Source organism: Malus domestica, chromosome 14 (genome assembly GCF_042453785.1).
Source record: "Malus domestica chromosome 14, GDT2T_hap1".
Lineage (NCBI taxonomy): Eukaryota > Viridiplantae > Streptophyta > Magnoliopsida > Rosales > Rosaceae > Malus > Malus domestica.
In genome coordinates, this window is record NC_091674.1 from 29,674,191 (window position 1) to 29,696,007 (window position 21,817).

Here is a 21,817-nt window from a genome sequence, read left to right on the forward strand (position 1 = left end):
GACCGTCTCGCTCCCACGAACCCAGTGATGGTTTTTGTTTCATGAAAAACCGAAGAAAACGGAGGTTCTGGAGCTTCAAAACGGACCGACACCATCCCAACCAATTTCCCGCCAATTCCGGCTAGGGTGAGACCTCTAACCACCATATTTGGATTACTCTCGTTGAATAGATGAATTTTCATATATGGATCGTGGAATTTAGTTGAGAAGTGAGTGAGATCTGAGCGTTTGAAATTTCTCCAGAAAACTGGCCATTTATGCAGAGTGCAAACGCACAAACCAAACCCAAGGGCGCCAACTGCACTACATTTACGTTCAACAGTAGCACAATATTGAATCCATATCCATCAATTTCAATCAACTTTCGTACTACCATTCGTCATTAAGTTTCTTCAACAAACTTTATAAAGATTGCACGTAGCTACTTAGGCGCGAAGGAATCTGGTGAGTTTCACTCTCATTATTAGCGGTTTAATTAGTTTAAAGTTGAAATATTGCTTATATAAAAGAAGAGAATTGTTATTAGCACTCAAAAAAATCTCATTTTGCACACTAAATTTTCTATAAATAGAAAGAAAAATATACTTGTAAGAAACGCGAAATGAGATTTTCTTACTGCTAATAACAATTCTGTAAAAAATTCATGTAACTTTGATTTTTTCTGTTGGTAAAATTTAGTCAATATGGAACTTTATTAAGACAAGAAAATGTTACAGAAACAAAAATATACCCAATAATTTGAATTGATGCAAATGGCTTATAACTTAGTTGGTTAATTAAGAGCATTCACTTTGCACTCGAGGTTCCATGTTTGAATTCCCCTTCCTAAGTTCAATATAGATTGTCCTATCCTTTTAAAATGTTAATAATAATTTGGACTGGTATTGGATATAACCTTCCTACTAAAAGAAAGCACACGACACAATTCTACCGTTCCAAGTATAAAAGTTTCCTAAAGAAAATAAAGCAACTTTCAGCATCACCTAAGAGCAACTCCAGCGTATCAAGCTCTCCTAGGGTAACTTCCTCTTGAATAGCTTGCAGTGAACACTAACTGTCTTTAATGAACAGTAATTGTCTTTTGCATCTCCACCCCTAAACTGAATAGCTATGACAATATGCAATAAAATATTAGTATTTTTTATTTTATAAAATAATAAAAAAATAATTTTATTTCAAATTTCGGATATGATTTTTAATCAGTCTCGTTGTACTACATTTCATTAAATAAGAAATTACAACCTAAAGTATTTGAGAAAATATAAAATTATGGTGTAAGATGGAAGATAATGATAAGATATTTATAGAAAAATAAAATCTTTTTTTTTTTTTTCAGATTTTTTATTAATTGTTTACATTTTTTATAAAATTTTTATTAATTTTATAATGTGGCTGACTTTAACTATCCATCATTTAGTCTCAAGCTCTCGGGCTACCAATTAGAGCCAGGCCTCCAATTGGAGCCGAGCCTCTCACTTGGGCCCCCCCTCGACCCACACGCCCACATGGGTTGGAGCAAGCAGCTCGGGCTATTGGTTAGAAAAAATCAAAGGTCCATCGAGCTATTGGTCTCGGTGGAGTTGCTTTAATGAGCACAGACGCCTAAAACAAAAGGAGGCCTGAAGTAAAAGTTTCATAATGAAGTTTATGCATCAGAGAACTTTGGACTTATTATTATAAATGTATTGCCAAAACACTACCAATGAACTATTTCAGCGTTACATGTTACTGCTAAAACACTACAAATGCCCTTCAAAGGTACTAACCAAATAATTTCTAAATACAATCATTTCAAGGTGTCATTTGAAAAGTTCTTCAAATATATTACATTTAGGCTTATTTTTAGCCATGTTTTTTGAAACTTCATTTTAATCTCATTTTGCTTCTTGTAATTAAAAAATTGTCACTTTACTGCTTGAAACTCATAATTCGCTCTAGTTTATACATAATCATTGTTAATTTCAACTAACGAAGATTAATTAACTATCAAATCTCGTACCCAATAGAATGTTGGGTATGCCACTTAGTACTACAATCTAGTGGTATTTATCTTTACTTGTAAGTGAGAGGTCTTAGGTTTGATTCTCGCTAAATGTTACATCCCACATCGTCCAGGGGAGTGGATCCTCTAAGCCTTATATGTATATTCTCATCTCTACCTAGCACGAGGTCTTTTGGAAACTCACTGGTTTCGGGTTCCATCGGAACTCTGAAGTTAAGCGAGTTCGCAAGAGAGCAATTTCATGATGGGTGACCCACTGAGAAGTTATCGTGTGAGTTCCCAGAAACAAACCGTGAAGACGTGGTCGGGGCCCAAAGCGGACAATATCGTGCTACGGCGGAGTCGAGCTCAGGATGTAGTAGGGCTCGGGCTGGGATGTGACTGTAGACATCGAAATTTCGTAAATAAATGTTGACCGATAAATCAAAGTGTCAACGCTTATGTGTTACATAAATTTCACACGTAGCGTGTGACTCAACGAAAATTGAAATGAGTTGGAAAAGTCATCAAATAGGACATGTGTCAACACCTGGCAGAAACGACTTATTTCATCTGGGATATTATATTCAAAATTAGGCATTGGAAAATTCTATAAATACAAGCCCATTTCATTCATTTAAGGAGAAACCCATTCATATTACACCTTGAAGCTCTGAAGCTCTGAAGCTCCGAAGCTCTCAAGCATCCAGGTTCCCGAAGAATCAAGAAAGCTCTCTTCGTTCTTCGTTCTTCGTCCATCGCTCTTTCAAGATCAAGCCCCGACGGCCCTTGAAGAAAGCACCATCGTTCATCATCCGTTCTTCCAAGATCAAGCCCCAACGGCCCCTTTGGATCGACAACATCAACAAATCCGCTCATCCGCTGTTCATCAAGCCCAAGCCCCGACGGCCCTTGAAGAAAGCGTTCATCGTTCATCACTGTTCTTCGAGATCAAGCCCAAAAGCCCTCGAAGATCCGTTCAAGCCCAAAAGCTCTCGAAGATCCGTTCAAGCCCAAAAGCTCTCGAAGATCCGTTCATCACTATTCTTCGAGTTCAAGCCCAAAAGCCCTCGGAAATCCGTTCATCACTGTTCTTCAAGATCAAGCCCAAAAGCCCTTGAAGATCCGTCAATCACCATTCTTCAAGATCAAGCTCAAAAGCCGTTGAAGATCCGTTCATCCTCGTTCATCCAAGATCAAGCCTCGACGGCCCTTGGATTAATCGCACATCCCACAAATCAACACCTTACGGAGATCGAATCAGAGGATCAAATTAGAGAGAGATTGTAACCCAAAATCATCAAATACAAATATTTGTTTGTGCACGTCGTTCTTGTCTCTTTCGTTTCAGGAATTTTCTGTGTTCACAAATTGGCACGCCCAGTGGGACAATCTCTACCTCTCATCTTTTTCTCCGTTCAAGGAATCCAAGCACACCTCAAAGTCAATGGCATCAAGCAAGGGACAAGCCGTTCTTGCAACCATTGAGGAAAGGATCCTAAGCACTTCTGCCGCAAACGGACAATCTATTGGCGCCACGACCGCTCCTCAACATGCCACTTCAAAATTGGTGCCGCTAAAAGAGCAAGGGGAGCATCCAAGGTGTGAGTCTGTCATCAACCTGACCTCGCTGGGGGCACCGAAGCATGATGCTGAGGCACATAAGATGATATCCCAAAGCAGCCAACGACGTTTTTCATCAGCATCCTGGATGTCTAAAAGAAAGTCACGTCTATTGGTCGCACAAGTCATGACTATCGGCGTTACCTCCGTTGAAGAACAACTGGCTCAGATGAATGAAGCAATCGCAAGGCTAACCCGAACTGTGGAAGAAAAAGACTTACAAATCGCTGCACTCGTCAGCCGACTGGAGCCACAGGACGACGAGAACCCTAACCTAGAAGATGAGCCTCAGGTGGAGAAAAACGATGCGAAGCCGGAGCCAGACCAAGCAGCGGCACTCATGGGATCTCTTTCTATCCAGCAGCTGCAAGAGATGATCACCAACACCATCAAGGCACAGTACGAAGGGAGCTCAAATACCTCCGGGTTGTACTCAAAGCCGTATTCAAAGAAGATCGACGCCTTAAGGATGCCGAGGGGTTATCAACCACCAAAGTTCATGCAATTTGATGGAAAGGGAAACCCGAAACAGCACGTTGCCCACTTCGTTGAAACTTGCAACAACGCGGGGACGGAGAGAGACTACCTCGCCAAGCAGTTTGTGCGCTCGCTGAAAGGAAATGCCTTTGAGTGGTACACGGACCTAGAGCCCGAGTCCATCAACAGCTGGGAGCAATTAGAGCGGGAATTCCTCAACCGCTTCTATAGCACCCGCCGCACTGTGAGCATGCTAGAGCTGACGAGCACAAAGCAATGGAAGGAAGAACCAGTCATGGACTACATCAACCGATGGCGTAATCTAAGCCTCGACTGTAAGGACAGACTCTCCGAGATTTCTTCAATCGAGATGTGCATCCAAGGCATGCAATGGGGTTTGCAATACATCCTTCAAGGCATTAAACCGCGGACCTTCGAGGAATTGGCTACTCGCGCCCATGACATGGAGTTGAGCATCGCCCATCATGGGAAGAAAGAACCGATCGCCGACTACAAGAATGACAAAGTTCTTGGGACAAAGGTGGAAAAGGCCGCATGGAAACCCACCAAGGAAGCGATGACGGTCAACACAACTCCCGTCAAAATCTCCACACGAGGCAAGGCGATTCAAACCGAAGCTTTTCGTGATCAAGAGATGCGTAGACGCACTTTGAAGGAGCTTGAGGAGAAGATTTATCCATTCCCCAACTCTGATGTAGTTGCCATGCTGGATGACCTGTTGGACAAAAAGGTGATCAGTTTGCCTGAGTGCAGACGACCGGAAGAGATGAATCGTACCGACAACCCAAGATACTGTAAATTCCACCGCTTCATCAGTCATCCAACGGAAAAGTGCTTCGTACTGAAAGATCTCATCCTGAAGCTAGCACAGCAAGGGGAAATCGAGCTTGACCTCGAAGACACAGTGGCGGCACACACTACTACTATCGTGTTTGAATCACTCGATCCTGTGCATCTCCGAAGCATGCATGATCATTCCCGTCAATGTTCAAGTCACATGGCACCTCCTACACAACCATCACCGGGGGCAAGCAACCAAGATGCATCTACTGGTGAAAAGAAATGGCGGACATCGGTGACCTACAAAAAAACGAGGAAGCCAAGACCACAAGCCACAAGGCCAAAAGAGGAGCCTAAACCCGCCCCTCGAACTTCAGTCTTCGAAAGACTGAATTATTCAAAACCTAGAATTGCAGCACTTGATCGCATCAGTGGTCGAGACCAAACTTCTGTCTTCAAAAGGCTTGAGACGCCAACACCGCAAAGATCAGTCTTTGAAAGGTTATCAAAGCCCAAGAAACAAAGCGGCACAGCTAGATCTCCTCCTCAACAGTCGGCTTTGGACATATTTGAAGAAACTAAGAAGCCTTCTAGAAACAGGAAGACAACCCCAAAAGGAGAGAAGCTCGACAGTCTAGCAGGAAAAGACGATGTTCAAAGCTTGATTCCTTCAAGGATGAAGCGCCAAGCAACTTTGGAAGTCGACACAAAAGGACCACTGAAGGTAAGGAGGCGCACCATCATCTACACCGGCCAATCTTCACGGCAACAAACCCAAGAGGACCGCACTGAAGAGAAGGCCCGAGAAGACAAAGAAGACGAAATCTTGGAAGAAGACGTCACTTTCGGCTCTGTCAACTCAAAATCTTCACCTCAATCGCTGGGGGCATGCTCCAAAAACATGCCAGTCAAGCCGAGTGAAGTCGAAGGATGGACTTATGTCACTCCGAAGAAATTGCACAAGAAGCATATGTCTTCTCCACAAGCTCACCAATGGGAAAGGGGGCAAAACAACTCATGTTCACCTCTAGAACAATGTGAAAGTGTTGGAGATAATGAAACTTTGACACGAAGATCATCCATCCCCATCACGATGCGTGACATCTTCCCAGAAGACTTCTTCAACTACTCAGTCAAGGCTCCTTGCTACGAAGATTGCGAGGAATGACTCTCTCAGATTGCTTGACGAACAAATGCTCCTTGTTCGCACGAGCCTAAATTGCATGGCACAACGCTCCTGGTCTGCACGAGCATAAAAGGCAACACCAAAGCTCCTTGTCCGCACGAGCCTAAACTGCAAGACACAAAGCTCCTCGCCTGCACGAGCCAAAACTGCGTGGCATCAATGCTCCTGGTCTGCACGAGCATAAAAGGCAACACCAACGCTCCTTGCCTGCACGAGCTGAAACTGCAACACGGCACCAAATGCTCCTTGCCTGCACGAGCTGAAACTGCAACACGGCACCAAATGCTCCTTGTCTGCACAAGCTGAAACTGCAAACGACACCAACACTCCTTGCCTGCATGAGTTAAAACTGCAAACGGCACAAAAAAAAAGAAAATGCCAAAAAACATGTATGTATTTGAACTACGTTACGACTTGATCTCTTCTTTGGAGGGGTACGTAGGCAGCTTGAATATTCAAAATTTCGAGTTCAGTCACATCAAAATATAAATAAATGTTTTATTAAAGAAAATGATGAATACATATGTTTATGTATTTACAAAAAAAAAAAAAAAAAAAAAAAAAAAAAAAAAAAAAAAAAAAGAGACATATGTTATTAATGTATTATTATATATATATATATATATATATATAATGGTGGGCTAGATTGTTGAGAATGAAGCCAAAACCGTGAACCCAATCCACTCAACTTGCAGCTTGCCTCAGGCCTGTCCCTTCAAAACATGGGTCACAGCCCATTCTTCTAGCCCAAGCTCTCCTTTAAATCCACCGGGCTCTCCGCCCCAATTCCTTTGGTTCCTCCGATCCAACTCTCCGATCGCGTTCTCTCCTCTGTCGATTCGCCTCCGGGTTGTGGAGATCGGAGAAGGGAGACGGCGGCATGGCGAGTAGAGTAGACCACGAGTACGACTACCTGTTCCGATTTCTCCCATAGGCGGTTCAGTTCAAATTTCCACATACATCGCCGATATCTCAAATCCTACGACCTCCGGCGCACGATAGCACCCACTACAAAACCCTTACTCTCCTCAATCCCTCTGAACCAGTGCCAGCTCTCAGATCGGTGATAGTCTACGCACCGGCGCAGTTTACTACCGAATTGTGGATCTAGACCGGACCGATCCAGATCCGCACACGATTGCAGTCGTATCGATGGAAGAGGACGGCGAGATCCAGTCACCGGCGTCGGGAGGAAGTCGATCACCAGCGTCGACGAGGCAGAACGGTCGGATTACGGTGACGGTGGCGGTGCCGCCGGCGCAGGTTCCAGCGTCGAACCGACCCACGACCTGGACCTCATCAATTGGAATGCTCAAAAGACTCCAAACCGTAGCCTTGTACACATCTCTGCTATCCGGTTCAATCCCTGAAGAAATTGGAAACTACAGCGAGCTGCAGAACCAGTACTTGTACCAGTACTCCATCACCAGTCCAATCCCAAAGCGAATTGGAGAGCTCGGAAAACTTCAAGAGTCTGTTGCTGTGGCAGAACAGCTTGGTTGGTTCAATCCCAAGTGAGCTTGGAAGCTGCAGGGAGGTCACAGTCACGGATTTCTCCGAAAATCTTCTGGCAGGCCAGATACCGAAAAGTTTTGGTGAGCTTTCAAATCTTCAAGAGCTTCAGTTTGAGTGTCAATCAGTTATCAGCTTACAGGCAACATTCCTGAGAGTCTCTCATACTGTCAGAATCTTCAGGGTCTTGATCTTCCTTACAACAACCTATTTGGTTCAATACCAAGAAATGTTTTCGGATTGCAAAATCTCACCAAGCTGCTGCTGCTTTCCAATGATTTATCTGGCTTTATACCGCCGGATATAGGAAACTGCACGAACCTGTACAGGTTAAGGTTGAATAATAACCGGCTTTCAGGTACTGTTCCATTGGAGATTGGCAACTTGAAGAGCTTAAATTTTGTTGATTTGAGCAACAACCGCCTCGTTGGAGAAATCCCTCCATCGATATCAGGATGTCAGAACCTCGAGTATCTTGATCACCATTCAAATGGGATCACCGGCTCTGTTCCTGGCACTCTGCCTAAAAGCCTGCAGTTTGTTGACATCTCTGACAATAGGCTCACCGGCCAGCTTCCTCACAGCATTGGATCATTAACCGAATTGACAAAACTCAATCTCGAGAAGAATCAGCTCTCTGGAAGCATCCCTGCTGAGATCCTTTCTTGCAATAAGCCCCAACCGCTACACATGGTGCGCACACCCGGAACAAGTGGACCTCTACGCCAGTTGCATGACCTCCCCAAGACACCATCTCCTCCATCGCCGAGGTCGTCCCTACCTTGCTCCTGGGTTATCACACATTGAGCCAGGTGGTCTCTCATTCCACGACGGATTCAACACACTCCACAACCTGCAAGGTGATGTTGTTGCTGCAGATGTCATTGAATTCAGCCAACAGCGTGATACTGTTGACGGGACGACTACAATGGTTACCGCGAAACTGGCCAGAGGGAGGAACTTTCCGATGGGGTCGCAGCACTAGCAACGTCAGAACTTGAACTTGGCGCCGAAGGACTCCGATGAAGGCGACCTGATCTTTTCTCAAAGAAACACCGGACTCTCTCCCTCTCTCCTTCCACCGCAGCACCTGGCCCCCTCGACTTCGTCCTTCCCTGCAAGTTCCTCCAGGCTCCTCATCTCCACAGCCACGTGTCACTCCAGGAACCTCCTCCTCCGTCTCTTGCCTCGCAGCTGCCAATGACTTCAACAACCGCCGTCAAACGACTAGCCGGTCGTGAAGCTCGAAGCACCATCTTCTCCGTCCTCCTTGCTCCGCTCCCTGCAAATTCCTCTACCCACCATCCTAATTTATACAGAAAGAAATACAATTAAAAAAAAAAAAAAAAAAAGGTGGTGGTGCATCTGGCACCACGTGAAAAAAAAGAGGAATGGTGGATCAAAGATGGGGTACAGCCCATGGCAGATCAAAAGTTTCTGGTGGTGCATGGGCACCATGTGCAGAAAGAAAAAAAAAATTGTAAAAAAAATAAAAAATTAAAAAATTAAAAAATAAATAATAATAATAAATTAAAAAAAAATGATGGAACTTGGTGCATCCAGCACCAAAAAAAAAGGAAAAAAAAAAAAAATCAAATCAAATCAAATCAAATTTACAACAGGGGATATTCAAGGACGATCAGGTGGCGCCTCACAACTCGGCAGAGCTCCAGGAAGAGAAGGCGTCGGAGGTTGGCTGTTTGAAGCCTCAGCAGTCGGTACAGCCCCAGAAGACGAAGGCAAATGCTGCTGGAACAAACCCACAAACCTCCGATGATCAAGTAAAATCTGACCATCAGATTCCTGCATCTGGTCAATTTTCCTTTTCATGTTGGTGGCATAGTTGTGTGCAAGCTTGTGCAGCTGTTTATTCTCATGCTTGAGCCCCCTAATCTCCTGTTTGAGACTCATCACTTCAGCCGCCAACGATTCAACTTGACGGGTTCGAGCAAATAGGCGTTGGGCCATGTTGGACACAGAACCCGCACACTGCACACTAAGGGCCAGAGACTCCTTAACAGCCAACTCATCAGACCGCCTGGAAAGTAGTCTGTTATCTTTGGGAGTGACAAGGTTCCGGGCCACCACCGCAGCGGTCATATCATTCTTCATCACCGAATCCCCAACGGTAAGAGGACCAGTAGGGGATATGAAGGTTGGGCGCCATATGTTATCTGGAGAAGACGGGACTACCTCTTCACCAAGGTTCAAATCAAAACGACGGTCGGAGGGTCCAGACATTTTCAAAGTGTTGAAGGAAGAAGAGATCGGACAAATCAAGATCTTAGAAGTACAAGAGGGGAGTTTTCACAAGCGAAAATTCAAGTGTGTTTTGAAACGAACTGCATGCCTCTATAAAAATCAGCACTCGACGGGATTTCAGAGATCGAAGAGGCGAGCTCAGAATTCGAAGAGGCCATTCAAAAATCGAAGAGGCAAGCATCTTGCTTTTCCAGACGTGTCGGCACCCGTCACGCGCAAACTCAACTTTGCGCAAATCACGGGCAATTTGTCGAAGATTTTCAGTGAAGGAGAAAGCACGTGAAATTTTACTGTTCAATCACGCGTTAGTTGCCAACACGAGTGAAAGAATAGTACCTCTACAGGTATTAAAGAACTTCCTATAAACTGTCCACCTTCACCCTACATAGTAAGGCAGACATACATAACATTTCTTCATCTCCAAAAATGCTTTCCCAACGAAACCTCTCGAGTCATTCAGTGTTCCTTATTCCTTGGGGTACCTCTGCAAGCCAATGACTCCAAGGCAAAAGTATCTCATATCACCAGGGTAGAAAGCAAGAGTATCTCATATCATGCGTTCTCCCTGTCCTTTCCTTTGTCCTTGTTCTTACCTACAAAGACAAGGATAAAGAAAACAATATGCCGGAACTTCCACTCAAACTCGGGTAAGGAACCGACTGCTTGGAACCCTTCCCTGATTGCCTACCTAGCACTGCTCTCGAGTACTCGTTTCGCACTGCTGCTGTACTTCCAAAGAAGCTGCCACATCTGCCTGGAGAACAGATAAGGCAAGTGAAAATGATACCTTGCAGCATGTGGAGACAAAGTGCAGAAGGAACAAGCAGAGAAGAATGTGGTCTGCACAGTCAACTCAGCAGAAGGAGTCCGAACTGAGGAACTCGAGAAGCTGCCACATCTGCCTGAAGAAACAAGCAGAGAAGAATGCAGCATGCACAGCCAACTCGGCAGAAAGAGTCTGAGATGAAGAACTCGTTTTGACCCTCAAATTCTTGGGTCGACTTACTAAGCGTTGTGGGCTGCACGTGCCGATTCACCACCCTTGAATCGAATCCTTAAAGATCAAGTCACCAACTGGAAGAAAAGCCCATCAATCTTGAAGATCATACCGTTGACCAAACTGCTCAGGTGTGAATTAGAAAGATTGAACAAAGAAATAGGTTGTCACCTTCACCTCGTGCCTGCTTGCCATGTGTTCGAGTCAACCTTCAAGAATCAAGCCTCAACGGCCCTTGAAGAAGTTTCCGGCCAAATTCAAGATTAAGCCTCGACGGCACTTGAGGAAATCACAAGTCCGATTCAAGATCAAGTGTCTACCACCCTTGAATCAAAACCTAGTTCAAGAATAAGCTGTGGAAAATCAACAATTGGAGGAATCCATAAAATCCTCAAACCCAGTTCAAGATCAAAGCTGTGGAAAGTCAACAAGCACAACAAAATACGTGTCGATTCACCCACTACCAAAGCCAAAGATCATCTACCACATGAAGCTCATTGTGGTCCAATTTCAACCTTCAAGATCAAGCCTCGACGACCCTTGAAGAAATTTCAAACAACAATTCAAGATCAAGCCTCAACGGCCCTTGAAGAAATCTCAAGCCTAATTCAAGATCAAGCCTCAACGGCCCTTGAAGAAATCTCAAGCCTAATTCAAGATCAAGCCTCAACGGCCCTTGAAGAAATCTCCAGCCCAATTCAAGATTAAGCCTCGACGGCCCTTGGATCGACATCTACAGTAAGGGACTTCAAAACGCATCTCCTACACGTGACAAGCACATGTATACGACGTGCCTTGAAGTGGGGGCATTTGTAGACATCGAAATTTCGTAAATAAATGTTGACCGATAAATCAAAGTGTCAACGCTTATGTGTTACATAAATTTCACACGTAGCGTGTGACTCAACGAAAATTGAAATGAGTTGGAAAAGTCATCAAATAGGACATGTGTCAACACCTGGCAGAAACGACTTATTTCATCTGGGATATTATATTCAAAATTAGGCATTGGAAAATTCTATAAATACAAGCCCATTTCATTCATTTAAGGAGAAACCCATTCATATTACACCTTGAAGCTCTGAAGCTCTGAAGCTCCGAAGCTCTCAAGCATCCAGGTTCCCGAAGAATCAAGAAAGCTCTCTTCGTTCTTCGTTCTTCGTCCATCGCTCTTTCAAGATCAAGCCCCGACGGCCCTTGAAGAAAGCACCATCGTTCATCATCCGTTCTTCCAAGATCAAGCCCCAACGGCCCCTTTGGATCGACAACATCAACAAATCCGCTCATCCGCTGTTCATCAAGCCCAAGCCCCGACGGCCCTTGAAGAAAGCGTTCATCGTTCATCACTGTTCTTCGAGATCAAGCCCAAAAGCCCTCGAAGATCCGTTCAAGCCCAAAAGCTCTCGAAGATCCGTTCAAGCCCAAAAGCTCTCGAAGATCCGTTCATCACTATTCTTCGAGTTCAAGCCCAAAAGCCCTCGGAAATCCGTTCATCACTGTTCTTCAAGATCAAGCCCAAAAGCCCTTGAAGATCCGTCAATCACCATTCTTCAAGATCAAGCTCAAAAGCCGTTGAAGATCCGTTCATCCTCGTTCATCCAAGATCAAGCCTCGACGGCCCTTGGATCAATCGCACATCCCACAAATCAACACCTTACGGAGATCGAATCAGAGGATCAAATTAGAGAGAGATTGTAACCCAAAATCATCAAATACAAATATTTGTTTGTGCACGTCGTTCTTGTCTCTTTCGTTTCAGGAATTTTCCGTGTTCACAGTGACACTAAAGGTGAATTTGAATCATATTATTGCTAGCTATTATGGGGCTAAGCCCATCCCTCCCTCTTAGTGTTGATAATATCGTTTGTTCAAAAAAAAAAAAATGTTGAGTATCATGTCCAATTTTTTTAGGGCTGCAAGTGCATGATATTTTTATAATTGCAAAAATTTATTTTATAGCATATACAATTGTTTCTACAAAATAACTATTATAATTAAACATTATGTAGATTAATCTTTAGTTGCATCTTTTTTCATTTGCTTGGGCCATGAGGTAAATCAATCATTTGTCTTAGGGGGGTCTGAATTTAAACCTCTCATACCTGCCAAAAGACTCATGCCTAATGCGAAATTCCGTCCTTGAGTTTTATTATTTACGGCGTAGAATATTTTTCAAGAAGTGTAAAAAAATGAAAATACTTTTATTGTGCTAAACAGGATTTTACATGAATGTATTTGATCATTTCATGTTTTTCTGCATTTCTTAACATATTTAAATAATACAGGTCGCTACCAATGATGGGTGGTTCAAGTGATAAGGAGCTTGTTTCTCTTAAACAAAATCTTAAGTTTGAACTTTACGAATAAAGAAGCCAATATTAGAAGAACTTGCCCCGAATAGGATCCGATCCGGGTCGAGGGATTAGTCCCACCTCGTGCGGGGATGCCTGAATTCATCCAATGAAAAATAATACGGATCGCTACGAACAGATCACGCAAACGAAAAACAAAACTTGAAACGCCAAGGGTATTTCGTCATTTTACATTTATTGGAAACACATGCGGCCTTATTTGGCGTGCGACGTGAGACCCACCCCACTTTTTGGAAAACTCTCTATAGGCCAAGCTTTGGAAACACATGCGGACATAAAACGGGAGTTTACGTTATGAAGATTAATCGCCATAATTGCAAAAATTTATTTTATAGCATATACAACAGTTTCCACAAAATAACTAATATAATTAAACATTATGAAGATTAATCGCCATGTGGTAAATCAATCATTTGTCTTGGTGGGTTTGAATTTAATCTTCTCATGCCTACCAAAACATTCATGCCTAATGTGAAATTCTATCCTTGAATTTTACTATTTACGGCGTAAATTTTTTTCAAAAGGTGTAAACGGACGAAAATGCTTCTATTGTGCTAAACAGGAGTTTACGTTAACGTATTTCATCATTTCATGTTTTTCCACATTTCTCAACATATTTAAATGAGAATTTTAACAAAAAAACTCCCGGTATTGTTCATTTTAACGAAAAACCATATTTTTACACTAAAAAGTCAATCTTGGTACTATTCACTTTACCCTTTATTTTGTCATTTTCGTTAAAACTCAAAGTTTTCAAATCATTTTCATTAGTTTTCCTTATTTAAATAATACGTGTCGCTATGAACGCGTATCGCAAACTAAAAGTAACTCAAAGCTATAACAAAACTTGAAATTTCATCATTTTACATTTATTGGAAACACATTTGGTCAGGGGCGGAGGCACTCTAAGGCCACCATAGGCCAAGGCCTACCCTCATTAAGGATCCCCCAACTAACCTTTCTAAATAATTATGTATTATATTTGGATAAACTTAATATTATACTTCTTTTAGTTTACACAAAACTCTTAATTGCTATTCACTAATAGTTAAAATAAGAAGTCTCTTTTTCTTTTCAATCCCAACAACACTCGTCCTAAAAATAAATTTACAATCTTATTTTATAAACAAATCAATAGCTCTTAAAATTAAAATCTAAAGTCTAGTTTAGTTTTATCAAAAAAAAAAATTCTTTTACATTGCCAACTGAAGAATAATAAACTTTGAGTTTCTCCTTCTCCGCTTCTTGAAATTTTATATATTTTATCTTTGCTCTCTTTAACTTTTTACTAAATTTTTAAAATTTCATATATTTTGTTCACCAAATTCCCAATCCATAATTCTCATTTTTTGTTCAGAAATTCCCAATCTATTCTATATTGACTTGGAGTGATGCTATAGATAGCTTCTACTTGAGCCATATTTTGTGACCACATGATTGTATAGTACTTAATGGTTGGACTACTTTAAATCACCAAAGAAGGAATCCAATCATCAACGGGGTCACATTATGTGGTTTCTAAAATATGGTCTAAAAACATAGTATCCCTAGCATTTTTCATTGACTTGAGAATGGAAGGTTCACTTCGACATAGAAAAAACATTTAGAGCCTAAAAAATAATTAGCTCACAACTCCAAGCATGTATTATTTAATTTTTTTCACATTTATGTGAGGCCCCTCCTCACCTAAAATCCTGGCTCCGCCACTGCATTTGGTTATGGAAAACTCTCTCTCGGTCAATCTCTTCTCGTCTATCATCTCTCACAATTTCTCTCTACCCCTCTCTTTGTCCAAACAAAAAGTCCACCACACCATTTTCCGACGAATTTCTTACCCCAAAATCACCATATTTGTGACCGTCTCGCTCCCACGAACCCAGTGATGGTTTTTGTTTCATGAAAAACCGAAGAAAAACGGAGGTTTCGGAGCTTCAAAACAGACCGACACCATCCCAACCAATTTCCCGCCAATTCCGGCCAGGGTGAGACCTCTAACCACCATATTTGGATTACTCTCGTTGAATGGATGAATTTTCATATATGGATCGTGGTATTTAGTTGAGAAGTGAGTGAGTTGTGAGCGTTTGAAATTTCTCCAGAAAACTGGCCATTTATGCAGAGTGCAAACGCACAAACCAAACCCAAGGGCGCCAACTGCACTACATTTATGTTCAACAGTAGCACAATATTGAATCCATATCCATCAATTTCAATCAACTTTCGTACTACCATTCGTCATTAAGTTTCTTCAACAAACTTTATAAAGATTGCATGTAGCTACTTAGGCGCAAAGGAATCTGGTGAGTTTCACTCTCATTATTAGCGGTTTAATTAGTTTAAAGTTGAAATATTGCTTATATAAAAGAAGAGAATTATTATTAGCACTCAAAAAATCTCATTTTGCACACCAAATTTTCTATAAATAAAAAGAAAAATATACTTGTAAGAAACGCGAAATGAGATTTTATTACTGCTAATAACAATTCCGTAAAAAATTCATGTAACATTGATTTTTTTTGTTGGTAAAATTTTGTTTTGCTTGTACTAGGGTAAAGTACCCATTTTCACATACATGATTTGACTCCATTTGGTAATATTTTAATCAGCCGTTGGATCTTGAATCATTCTCTATAAGTATCCAACTATATGAGTCTATGTCCAAACGTCCCATTTCTCGATCTCACCTAGAAATCAAGAAAAAATGAGTCCTTCAGAAATAACCATCCTAATCCTTGTCTTCCTTACCTTCTTATGGTCTCTTCTCCGCATCCTAATCAACGCCTCCTCAAGGCAAAGCCAAAAACTGCCTCCTGGCCCTATGGCTCTGCCAATCATTGGCAATCTTCATATGCTAGGCAACCTCCCACACCGCAGCCTCCAGAACCTAGCCAAAAAGTACGGACCCATAATGTCCATGCGCCTAGGAAGCAAAACCACCATAGTAGTCTCATCCCCCAAAGCCGCTGAGTTATTCCTTAAAACCCACGACACCATTTTCGCTAGCCGCCCCCAAGTCCAAGCCTCCAAGTACATGTCGTACGACACGAAGGCCATGGCCTTTTCTGAATATGGTCCATATTGGCGCCATGTTCGAAAGCTCTGCACGCTTCAACTTCTTTCTCCTTTGAGAATCGAGGCTTTTGCTCCGCTGAGAAGGGAGGAGGTAGGGTTGTTGGTGCAATCCCTAAAGGTAGCCGCAGAGGCGGGTGAGGTGGTAGATCTTAGTGAGAAAGTCGGTGAGCTTGTTGTGGGAATCACGTACAGGATGGTGTTGGGGAGAAAAAACAATGATATGTTTGATCTCAAGGGGATTATAGAGGAGGTCATGTTCTTGTCAGGAGCTTTCAACATTGGTGATTATGTGCCTTTCCTTATTCCACTTGATGTTCAGGTATGTTACCCTTCATCCTTAATTACCAAAAATGTTACATGCATGAATCAACAATAAAACTAGAGAAATGCTAGCAAGATCATAAAGTAGAAACATTTAGAATCACTGCTTGCACGCTACTGATCCTGAAATGCTAAAGAACAAACACAAGACGTTTGAAATAAGTAAATGCAAATATGTGCGATCGATTTTAACACTGTCCTCGTGAAAAAAATTAGATGGATGGTACATTAACAGGAACAAAAGCAGTGTCAACAAAGTAAAGTGAACAAGGTGAATTCATAGTTTTAGGGAAAGTAAATCAGCCAATAACTAGTTCACAACGCTACTAATCTTTGGATTAGCTGTTTACGTTAGCCGGCCGGTTTTCATCGTCTGTTTGTTGGTGACATGATTCACAAGTCGCATCCACACACTGCTAAAAAAAAGATCATATCGTACACGTATGGTCCGTTTCCATAGGCTGCAAACATTGATATTATCACCGCCGATGGCAGTGACACTGACACGGTTTCTTATCTTATGCTTAATTTGGCTCCATTGTCAAGTTTAATTTATCGACCAAAATAGTGGGCAAGACATATTCAATGCCGGCCGGGATATTCTATTACAATTAATTATTTTAGGAACCTTAATTTTTTGCAGTCAACTGTATACAAATTATATGGTTGTTTTCTTTTATCCTTCATGGAAGACGTAATATTAATAAGGATTTTACCATTAAAAGAGTCCTTTACAAAAATTCAAAAAATAAAATGCTGGTAATGAGCAGATACAGATTCTGAGGTTTATAATTAGTAATGTTAGAGAGATTAAATTTGTAGATAAAATTTGTAAACAAAATGATGTGTTACAAATAGAGATGAGTACGTCGTTTATCAATGTTTAAGTAATAATCCAATGATCAACTTCAATGTATTTTAGTTTACACAATTTTGCTTACAAATTTAGTCTCTCAAGCATTAACCATATAACAATAATGTTATCAAAATTAAACTCAACTTACTTGATTATTATACATATGTATGAATCAAACTAACCATAACCAATGTGAAAGGCCTTTGTATTAGATAATGCTAGGTAGTCCAAATTTTAAGTAAAATTTTATAAATCATATGACATGGTTGTTGATAATTGAATTATTATTTAAGTGTTGATTAACGTACTTATTTCATATTAATGACACGTCATGTGGTATGCAAATTTAGTCTCAAAACTTTGTTTACTTACCATTATTCTTTTTGTAGTAAGGGTTTGCACGTGATCCCGTGTAAGATTGCCGCCATATGTGACCATCCTCACCCAAAAGTTACTCCTAAATTACAAGATGTAAAAGATTTTATATATGCATGCATGTCTTGATGACCATTACATTGCCTAGATTAAAATAGCGATAGCTATAGAGTACTCAAGTAGAAGACTAGTACATATATTGATTGGATTGTATGGAATCTTAACTACTTCCTCTTAGGGATTGACCAAGCGCATGAAGAGAATTAGCAAGACTGTGGACCAACTATTCGAAAAGATAATTCAGGATCATGAACAAGTTTCTAGAAGTGAGCAAGTACAAGGCAATCATCATAAGGACTTTGTAGACGTGCTGCTTTCATTAATCCACCAACCATTAAACCCCAACGATGAGGAAGTATACATGTTCGAACGAACAAATGCCAAAGCCATTTTACTCGATATGATTTCTGGTTCCTTTGACACTTCAGCCACGGCAATCGTCTGGACCCTGGCCGAACTCTTGAGGCACCCGGAAGTTATGAAACGTCTCCAAAAAGAGCTCCAAAGTGTGGTCGGGATGGATCGAATGGTTGAAGAAAGTGATTTGCCAAAGCTGGATTACTTGAGCATGGTGGTCAAGGAGAGCTTCAGGCTACACCCTGTTGGACCATTACTTATCCCTCATCAATCCATGGAGGACGTTATAGTTGATGGATATCACATACCCAAGAAATCAAGAGTCTTCATCAATATTTGGACCATTGGGAGAGATCCAAATGTATGGTCAGATAATGTGGAAGAATTCTACCCTGAAAGGTTTATGAATAGTAACGTTGACCTGCAAGGACATGACTTCCAGCTCATACCATTTGGGTCTGGTCGAAGAGGGTGCCCTGCTATGCAGTTAGGGTTGACCACAGTTCGTCTAGCTCTGGGAAACTTGGTGAACTGCTTCAACTGGGAGCTCCCAACTGGCATGTTGCCTAAAGACTTGGACATGACTGAAAAGTTCGGCTTATCGTTGTCGAAAGCCAAACACTTGCTTGCCATGCCGACGCACCGCCTATAAAATCGACCTTCACACACAAACACACAGATGGTGTGTCTAGGCATAAATAAACACACACACACACACACACAGATGGTGTGTCCAGGCATAAATAAACAGTACTTAACTGTATACTTTGGATTTTAATTTTTAGTCAATATGGAACTTTATTAAGACAAGAAAATGTTACAGAAACAAAAATATTACCCAATAATTTGAATTGATGAAAGTGGCTTATAACTTAGTTGGTTAATTAAGAGCATTCACTTTGCACTCGAGGTTAAATGTTTGAATTCCCCTTCCTAAGTTCAATATAGATTGTCCTATCCTTTTAAAAAGTTAATAATAATTTGGACTGGTATTGGATATAACCTTCCTACTAAAAGAAAGCACACAACACAGTTCTACCGTTCCAAGTATAAAAGTTTCCTAAAGAAAATAAAGCAACTTTCAGCATTACCTAAGAGCAACTCCAGCGTATCAAGCTCCCCTAGGGTAACTTCCTATTGAATAGCTTACAGTGAACAGTAACTGTATTTAATGAACAGTAATTGCCTTTTGCATCTCCACCCCTAAACTGAATAGCTATGACAATATGCAATAAAAAATTAATATTTTTTATTTTATAAAATAATAAAAAATAATTTTATTTCAAATTTCGGATATGATTTTTAATTAGTCTCGTTGTACTACATTTCATTAAATAAGAAATTACAACCCAAAGTATTTGAGAAAATATAAAATTATGGTGTAAGATGGAAGATAATGATAAGATATTTATAAAAAAATAAAATCTTTTTTTTTTAATTTTTTCAGATTTTTTATTAATTGTTTACATTTTTTATAAAATTTTTATTAATTTTTAATTTTATTAATTTTATAATGTGGCTGACGTTAACTATGCATCATTTGGCCTCAAGCTCTCGAGCTACCAATTACAGTCGGGCCTCCAATTGGAGCCGAGCTTCTCACTTGGGCCCCCCCTCGACCCACACGCCCACATGGGTTGGAGCAAGCAGCTCGGGCTATTGGGTAGAAAAAATCAAAGGTCCATCGAGCTATTGGTCCCGGTGGAGACGCCTAAAACAAAAGGAGGCCTGAAGTAAAAGTTTCATAATGAAGTTTATGCATCAGAGAACTTTAGACTTATTATTATAAATGTATTGCCAAAACACTACCAATGCACTATTTCAGCGTTACATGTTACTGCTAAAACACTACAAATGCCCTTCAAAGGTACTAACCAAATAATTTCTAAATACAATCATTTCAAGGTGTCATTTGAAAAGTTCTTCAAATATATTACATTTAGGCTTATTTTTAGCCATGTTTTTTTAAACTTCATTTTAATCTCATTTTGCTTCTTGTAATTAAAAAATTGTCACTTTACTCCATGAAACTCATAATTCGCTCTAGTTTATACATAATCATTGTTAATTTCAACTAACGAAGATTAATTAACTATCAAATCTCGTATCCAATAGAATGTTGGGTATGCCACTTAGTACTACAGTCTAGTGGTATTTATCTTTACTTGTAAGTGAGAGGTCTTAGGTTTGATTCTCGCTAAATGTTACATCCCACATCGCTCAGGGGAGTGGATCCTCTAAGCCTTATATGTATATTCTCATCTCTACCTAGCACGAGGCCTTTTGGGAACTCACTGGCTTCGGGTTCCATCAGAACTCCGAAGTTAAGCGAGATCGTGAGAGAGCAATCTCATGATGGGTGACCCACTGAGAAGTTATCGTGTGAGTTCCCAGAAACAAAATCGTGAGGGCGTGATGGGGCCTAAAGCGGACAATATCGTGCTACGGCGGAGTTGTGCTCAGGATGTAGTAGGGGCTCGGGTTGGGATGTGACACTAAAGGTTAATTTGAATCATATTATTGCTAGCTATTATGAGGCTAAGCCCATCCCTTCCTCTTAGTGTAGATAATATCGTTTGTTCAAAAGAAAAAAAAAATGTTGAGTATCCTATCCAATTTTTTTAGGGGTGCAGATATTTTTATAATTGCAAACATTTATTTTATAGCATATACAATTGTTTCTACAAAATAACTAATGTAATTAAACATTATGTAGATTAATCTTTAGTTGCATCTTATTTCATTTGCTTGGGCCATGAGGTAAATCAATCATTTGTCTTTGGGGGGGGGGGGGGGGTCTGAATTTAATCCTCTCATACCTGCCAAAAGACTCATGCCTAATGCGAAATTCCGTCCTTGAGTTTTATTATTTACGGCGTAGAATATTTTTCAAAAAGTGTAAAAAAATGAAAATACTTTTAATGTGCTAAACGGGATTTTACATGAACGTATTTGATCATTTCATGTTTTTCTGCATTTCTTAACATATTTAAATAATACATGTCGCTACCAATGATGGGTGGTTCAAGTGATAAGGAGCTTGTTCCTCTTAAACAAAATCTTAAGTTTGAACTTTAAGAATAAAGAAGCCAATAATAGAAGAGCTTGCCTCGAATAGGATCCAATCTGGGTCGAGGGATTAGTCCCACCTCGTGCGGGGATGCCTGAATTCATCCAATGAAAAATAATACGGATCGCTAACGAAAAACAAAACTTGAAACGCCAAGGGTATTTCGTCATTTTCCATTTATTGGAAACACATGCGGCCTTATTTTGTGTGCCACGTGAGAACCACCCCACTTTTTGGAAAACTCTCTATAGGCCAAGCTTTGGAAACACATGCGGACATAAAACGGGAGTTTACGTTATGAAGATTAATCGCCATAATTGCAAAAATTTATTTTATAGCATATACAATTGTGTCCACAAAATAACTAATATAATTAAACATTATGAAGATTAATCGCCATGTGGTAAATCAATCATTTGTCTTGGTGGGTTTGAATTTAATCCTCTCATGCCTACCAAAACATTCATGCCTAATGTGAAATCCTATCCTTGAATT

The 21,817-nt window shown here is 40.8% G+C and overlaps 2 protein-coding genes across 2 annotated transcripts; both read left to right on the forward strand.

Annotated features, from left to right (window-relative positions):
- Nucleotides 1–7,220: 7,220 nt before the first annotated feature.
- On the forward strand, nt 7,221–8,387 carry LOC139191276 (leucine-rich repeat receptor-like serine/threonine-protein kinase RGI4). Its single transcript, XM_070811855.1, has 2 exons — nt 7,221–7,582; nt 7,709–8,387. Exons 1-2 carry the CDS (start codon nt 7,221–7,223, stop codon nt 8,385–8,387), a joined length of 1,041 nt encoding a protein of 346 aa, XP_070667956.1.
- A 7,377-nt stretch (nt 8,388–15,764) lies between these two features.
- On the forward strand, nt 15,765–19,123 carry LOC108173556 (cytochrome P450 CYP736A12-like). Its single transcript, XM_029092765.2, has 2 exons — nt 15,765–16,602; nt 18,074–19,123. Exons 1-2 carry the CDS (start codon nt 15,913–15,915, stop codon nt 18,902–18,904), a joined length of 1,521 nt encoding a protein of 506 aa, XP_028948598.1. The 5' UTR covers nt 15,765–15,912; the 3' UTR covers nt 18,905–19,123.
- Nucleotides 19,124–21,817: the final 2,694 nt, after the last annotated feature.

Excerpts from the sequence above, each read along its gene's own strand:
- LOC139191276 (XM_070811855.1), top strand. The coding sequence starts at position 7,221 with ATGGAAGAGGACGGCGAGATCCAGTCACCGGCGTCGGGAGGAAGTCGA. Across the intron at positions 7,583-7,708 it reads CTTGGTTGGTTCAATCCCAA|TTATCAGCTTACAGGCAACA; the intron begins GTGAGCTTGGAA and ends AGTGTCAATCAG.
- LOC108173556 (XM_029092765.2), top strand. The coding sequence starts at position 15,913 with ATGAGTCCTTCAGAAATAACCATCCTAATCCTTGTCTTCCTTACCTTC. Across the intron at positions 16,603-18,073 it reads TTATTCCACTTGATGTTCAG|GGATTGACCAAGCGCATGAA; the intron begins GTATGTTACCCT and ends ACTTCCTCTTAG.